The following is a 6919-nucleotide window of genomic DNA, read 5'->3' as shown; positions in this document are numbered from 1 at the left end:
GTTATGTTGTACAAATTACATACGGCCTTTGGCAGAAACCCAGATGCAATAGTCAGATAGAAGCTTGAATGTGGGGACATTTACTGCAAAGGTAGTGTGGTAACCTTAGTTTCCGAGCTGCAGGGTTCTACAAAAATAGATATTTTGAGAGTAGTCACTATGTAAGATTTCTTACAGCATTTTCTGTGTTCCAGTAGTTTTGTTACAGCATGTACCATGTTCAAGTAATTTTGTTTGTTACTGAGGAGGGTAAGATCTAACTGGTCGAACCGATAAGCTGCTCCTATACGTTAAGGGTTTGCTGAGATATTGATGCATGACCTTTTAAGTCTTTAGCATGGTGTGTGCTCCTGTCTTCCCTTTAATGTTTTACTTCAGTAGCATATAGTATCTTTGATTTCTTTTCAGCCGAAATTACGAAAAACCCAAGGAGGGAAGCAAGAGAAAAAAGTTGTCCATCCTTACAGCAGAAAAGCTGCGCAGCTTGCAAGGGAAGCACACAAACAGGAAAAGAAAGAAAAGTAAGTTGACGGTGCAAAATCTGTGTGCAGAACAAAGGATAATACTGCAGTACATACTTTCGGGGGGGGAGGGAGGTGGTGGTGGAAAGGGACTGTTATGCGGATATAACCTTAAGATAACAGAAAGGCCTGTATAACTTAGTACTGCCATGTGAACTGACAGGTTTACATTCATGAAATCAGCTTATACAAAGTATATAGTTGTGCTACTTGATTTTTGGTATTGTCCTTGCAAGTTAGGTTTTTTCTTATCACAGCATTTTGGTTTTTGTAATCTGAATGGCATGATGCTGCTGATTTCACATGACGCTTAGTCACCTAGTTTGACTTTACTCCAAGATTTAGCAAGAATCCTACTTAGGGTCTAGCTTCTTCTGCTGAAGTGCTAAGTTCACAGAAAAGAAAACCCAGAGACCTTCCTGCAAAAGAGAGACTTCTGATTAAAACTGAATAGTTGACTCCTCTTTGGTGATTTCCTGCTGTTCCATGGCAAGTTTGATTTTCTGCTTTTAAGTTTTACTTCTGTCTTCCACGGTGGGAAAAGAGAGCTGGAGAAGACTGACCTTTAGTTTCCATTCTGTCTCAGCTTGCTAGTTGATATTCTATGATTGCTTGTTTAGAAAGTTATTAAAGCTAACTGAAAGCATTTTCTGTCAAAGTACACTAGTATTTGGATGGACCACGTGAGCTGAGCACAAATACTCATATGTCTGAAGATGTTAAATTGGGAACTTCTGGTACAGTTGAAATGTTCCTTAGAGACTGTGCAATTTTATAGTTGGGGATGGATGTACGATCTTATCCACAGCAAAGTTGTAAGGTTGCTTTAGCTAGAAAGGAGCCCTTTACTAGCATAGCTGTGTCACATAGCCTCAAGCAGAGCCGCTGCAAGAATTTACAAGTAGCATGTGTTGAGGATCGGGCAGGTTCCTAATATGCAAAAAGTTTTCCCTGCTGCTTCATGTTTTGTCTGTGCTCTCTGACTACTGATTGTAAGTCTGTTTTTGTTGTAGATTATTGTCCTAGTGCTAAATTGACTACTTCGTCTCTTAACTCTCTCATCTTGCCTCATAACTGCCACTCGGAGCGCTTAATCACAAAAGAAAACTGAACCATACTTGATTTTTAGCGCTTACCTTTGTGACTTTGCCATAAAGAAAAATATGCACAAGAAAACTTACTGAGTGAAGGAGTAATGTGCTGATGATTCACTATGACATGGCACGTTCAATCGAATCTCTTCGTGATTGTCTCTGTGGGTACAGTTATACTGATACAGACACTTGTGCTGACGTTTCTTGTTAAAGTGCTACTTTTGGTTCCTTTTGCAACAGCAAGAAGTTAAAGCAAAGAACTCCTGCTGGAATAGTATTCTCCCATTTAACTTGCTCTATAATTACTTTTCTTCATAGAGGAGATTTTAAGGTATGTGTTAGAGATTGCACAGGGCAATCTGTTTTGTTGCAGGTAGGAGAGTAACAAATGAATCATTCATTTCTTTGCTTAATGCATTAATATTGAAGTACTTAGATCATCCTTTCCATGTAAAGGAATGAGAAGATGCTGGCTTTGTACTGACTAGGCTTTGTTACTGAGGCAGCTAGATTTGGCAAGTCATAGTATGTAAGTAATGTTGCTTAACTTGTAACAGACATGCTTTTTCTGCTGGACAGCTGAAAAGTTGACTGCTTTAAGGATATTCAGAGTAATGTCAGGGTGTCTTGGCCTCCCAGAGCCCCCTTTGCGGCAGTGGACTCTTAGTCTGCTGCTAACATTGCCAAGCGAAGTCTAGGGAGCAAAATATGAAATCAAAATTGTTTTAGGAGCCAAAGTCCACTTAGTAGTTTTGAGCACACAGGGTTCAGTAAACTGGAATATTACTGACTTTCTAACTGATTCTCTAGACAGATATACTTGTAGTAAGCAATTGTAACACACCTTGTCCTTTCTCATACGGTGATCTAGATCATCTTAACCCTCAAGTTTGTTTAAAAAAAAAAAAAAGTTCTAGGTCCCCCAGTGACAGACAAAAAATTAAATTCTTTAATTTATTGGAAGTTTCCTTTTTTTCAGCATTTGTTACCAGATGTATTAATTTTGAGACTTGCTCATCTGAGAGTTGGTTCCAATGCCTGGTCTTTACTATGTACATTTCTGCCTGTGCTTGCCAGAGTAGATTAAGTCTCATAGCTCAGTACATGACAATACCAGTCTTTTTTCTGCACTAGCCCCCACCGTTGTAATTTTACAGAAGGTGCTCCAGTTAATGCATCATGGAATGCAGCTCTCGATTCAACCACGTTAATTTTTAATTTCTTATAAACTGCACCAATAATTGCGACACTAAAAAAACGGATTTGTTGGATTGAACAGCAGTTAATTTCTCAGTGCTGGAAAACCAGATTACACAACGATGAATTGAGGGTGTATGTTTAGGGAGTTTACTGCCTGTGCCTTGCACGTGACACCTTATCTTGACTAGCGGTGCATGTAGAACAATTGCTACAGTGTCTTCCTTCTGTCTCCTAGCACCCCTTGCCACTGGCTGTTAAGGACAGCTCAATGCTCCTTGCCCTTTATTTCAGCTACAGTAGTTTCCCCTGTGCACAGTGACAGGTTAATCCTCTATGAAAGTTTATTTTCTTGGAGGATTTAAGTTTAGTTCAAATGCTTTTGCTAACACATCTAAGTTTTTTACCTGTTTAAGAGACGGTGGTCTTTATAGCAGTATGGTTGACCTTCCTGTTCCTTTCCTCTGAAATGTAGCAAAAGGAGCTAGTCACGGCAGCAGAATCCTTCCAAGTGAAACCAGCAGATCACCTTTTGGTATGTGTCATGGGTTACCTAAAGAAAAGGCACCATTTTATGAAAAACAGTTGAATATTGGCAGCCAAGCAAGCTAATAAAAAGTGAGCTTCAAGCAGCCTGATGAAAGAGTGAATTGTTTATTCTGAATTCTTGTGGGGATCAGTGAAGCCTAGTGCCTTCACAGAGCAGAAGAGCTTGATAGAGAAAAACTCAGTTTAAGGTTAGAGGGTGTAGACAGCTATCCTTCCCCTTAGGATCTTTTTAGGATGTTGATAGTTACTCTTTTTAGGCCTCACAGAGCAGAGGTGCTCTGTAGAGAGAAACTGAGTTTAAGGTTAGAGGATGTAGCTTCCTATCCATTTCTTTAGGCTCTGTTTCTTGGTTTCTGCCTTTTCTTTTGCAAGCTCCCTTACTATTTCAAGTGTGACGCCTTTAGGCTGACGGTAAAAGTTGTCACTCCTCATTGTGCCTAGGCAAACTGTTCCACCAAAAGTAGTGTGTCAGTCTGGACCATCCAAAGCGTACTGTGATAGCAAAATGATCTACCAATAAATAAGATTTTTGCGTCTTGCAGTTCTGGGTCCTAAACAATTAACTAGCATTGTTCACAGATCTGCACTTTGTAGATCTCTTTTGTTGTGGTGTTCTAAAAATAATTTGCATTAAAAACATCCTCCAATTGTCTATATTCTATTTTCTATACTACTGAAGAGCAATTTAACTCAAAAGACATGAATAATGTTGATTTCTTCCCTAGTGCCTTTAAAAGACTTGTTAAGGGTTCTAGTTTCTTTTGGATCTCTATTATCTTAATGATCAGCTTGTTAAATCTTAATTTTAAAAAAAAAAAAAAATTTAGGAGTTAAGCATGTGTTTAAAAACAGTCAGTTTAGCCACTAAAGTCTTTTTAGTGTAATTACTTAGCTTTCAGTTTTTTTAATATAATGGTGGGGTTTGGGTTCATTTTGCAGATCTCTGAAAAAGACAGGATAAATTTCTGATGCTGTGGACAGAGGAAAGCTTTCCATGCCTACACTCAGGAAAAAGAAGTAGCCCACGCCAATTTTGTTCTTCCTCATTGCTTTTGCCGGTTTAGTAAATGTCTTCTTTTAGTGGCAGCTGATAATACTGAATAAATGCTCTGGCGTTATTGCTTCCAAATTTGTGACTTAACTGCAATAAGTGTACGGAAGACTTTTTCACTGGAAAGTAACTTGCTGAAGTTGAAATAATTGCAGAAACAATTTTCAAAATTACTTCTGTTTAATGACAACCCTGTTCTCTGGTTGGAAGGTTAATACATTCTTTGGTGGTTAATAGGAGAAACTGCCTTGTAATCTCTACAGTATTTTCTTTCTTAATCCCATCTACAAATCTGGTACTTTTTGGGCCATGCTTCTTATCGTATAGAAACAAGTCATCTTAATTGTGGGGAGGGCCCAAAACTGGAGGCAGTATTCTCAATGTGATCTCACCAGCCCTGAGCAAAGGGCATTAATTTCTCCATACAGGCTAATGCACTTCTGCAGCATGGAAAAACTGGATCAGAGACAGTCAATGAACCTAGGAAGTTCATACAGTTTGTCTGTATTATTTTGATTAAGCCAGAAGATACTGTAATTGTGGTTGGTTAAATTTGTGCGGCTATACTTTTTCAACATACAGTCGTTTTATCTGTTGGTTACTATTCAATACAAAGGTATTACCCTGGGTGTAGGAAGCCCTTGAATGGCACGTTACTGGAAGGTGAGAATGTCTTTTGTAGAAGTATCAGTAAATGTTTGCTTTGGTTTTGTGTGGTTTGTTTCTTTTGTGGTTTTTTTTTTGTTTGTTTTTTTTTTCTTTGGTACTTGGCTGGAGACAGGATTCAGGACTGGAGACAGTTCAGGCTTCTATTTACTTTTTAACTTTTCTGTGTGAGGTAAGAAGAGAAATAACTACTGTAAACATTCCTATTTATGTTAGGAAAGGAAATTGCATTGAGTTATGAGATGCATAGTCAAGTATCTTTTGCCCAAACAAGATAATAAAAAACAGGAAGACATTACCTGCAAGGAATTTCAATACTTAATGCAGCACTGGGAAAAAAAGAGGGAGAAATTCTGCTCTAAATTGAAGTCTTTTACAGCCTCCATTGTCCAGATACTCTTCAATGCAAGCATTCTCAATGAAATATGATAGTAATAATAAGTTTATTGTCCAGAAACTGTGGCTGCACTACAAAAGACCAATCTTGACCATAATGAGAGGAGACAGAATAGTTGGTTTTAGAAAATCGACTGCAATCTTAAGTCATCTTGTTCACTTGAATTGCACCTTTTTCTTACCTGCATCCCTGTTCTTAGTTGTCCTCGAGGTCTAATGAGCAGCAACAAATTCCAGTCTGTTCCTACCAGTTTGTTCTCTCTTAATCTACATGTGAATCCTTGTTCCTATAGGCAACTTACTTGCTCTGTTAAATAATTACAGAGATGTTTTTATGAGACAGCAATAGCTGGTTCACTGGCACCAGTAGAACACTGCTTTTTCTACACTTTAGGAAACCAGACCATAATGGGCTATTCCTGGAACGTCTCAGTAGTGATGTGCCAACACCAATCATGTTTTGTTTGCAACTGCTGAAATCTCTATCTGGTTTTGGTAGCTAAAGCTGATTTAGCACTGGATGTTTTGTTTTGTTTTGTTTTTCAGTCATTTTCTCCTGAGTCAAAATATAGCCTTTCTGTTGTGCATATATTGCAAATTTTTTAGGAGTCTGTGCGTTTTCATTACAAATATACCAGTCTAATACTTTCATGTTCTGAGTACAGTATTTCTTGATTGGGCATGAAGCGACCCCTTAGGAGTAAGCAGTTACCTTAAAATATCTCCTTTGTTTGTTTGTTTCTCCTTAGCTCTTCTGTTGTTTAACCTTTTAATCTCCCTAGAGCTACTATACTTCTGCTTGGGCTGTTTGCAGCGGTGATGCTTTGAGCTGTGCTCTTGCAGATTCTGTGTGTAGAGCTGAAAAAATGTTAGCTCTTAAAATTGCGTTTTACTTACAGAAATAAAAACATGACCTGCAAAAAGATCAGAATTTTGAATTTTTATAGAGAGATTTTCGTATGGAAGTATCCTAAAATGCTTAACCAGGCCACCAGCTGGTACGTAAGCTAACAAAACCGGACATGTGTAGGGAGAAATATGAAAGGTATTTAGCAACCTAAAACAAGAAACAAGGAAGTATGTCCTTACAACCATGAATTTTTTTTTCTTAATGAAAGAGCCTATCTTAGTTCTCGGAGCCATAGATGGCATTTGTATGTGTGGATATTATGGGGAAAAATGCTGAATTGGTAAACTGATTTGGCAAATAGTTATTCATTGTTAGCATTTAGAGTAGAACAGTTGAATACAGTATCTGAGATAAAGAGGTGCTGATGGAGCATGAAGACTTTAACCTTTTGAGTACCTAGGAAACATCAAGAAAACCACTAATCATCCTTATCAATAATCAGTGTCTAAGCAGATGATTTTTGGGAGGCGGGTGAAGGAGAAAATCATTAAGAAGCAACAGCCTGCTACAAGATTGTACCCCTGTCCTCGCCCTC

At 38.2% G+C, this 6919-nt stretch overlaps 1 protein-coding gene across 1 annotated transcript in view; it reads left to right on the top strand.

Annotated features, from left to right (window-relative positions):
- Nucleotides 1-408: 408 nt before the first annotated feature.
- TMA16 (translation machinery associated 16 homolog (S. cerevisiae)) overlaps nucleotides 409-6919 on the top strand; it is a gene marked incomplete at its 5' end in the record, with an annotated part of 20103 nt that continues 13592 nt past the window's right edge. Inside the window, one exon of the mRNA XM_009700132.1 lies at nucleotides 409-521. Within this exon, the coding sequence (XP_009698434.1) occupies nucleotides 409-521 (113 nt within the window). The remainder of the gene's footprint in view (nucleotides 522-6919) is intronic.

Source organism: Cariama cristata, unplaced genomic scaffold, assembly GCF_000690535.1.
Source record: "Cariama cristata isolate BGI_N322 unplaced genomic scaffold, ASM69053v1 scaffold230, whole genome shotgun sequence".
Classification (NCBI taxonomy): domain Eukaryota; kingdom Metazoa; phylum Chordata; class Aves; order Cariamiformes; family Cariamidae; genus Cariama; species Cariama cristata.
The sequence above is the reverse complement of the archived record's forward strand: the minus strand, read 5'-3'. Positions and strand labels throughout refer to the sequence as shown.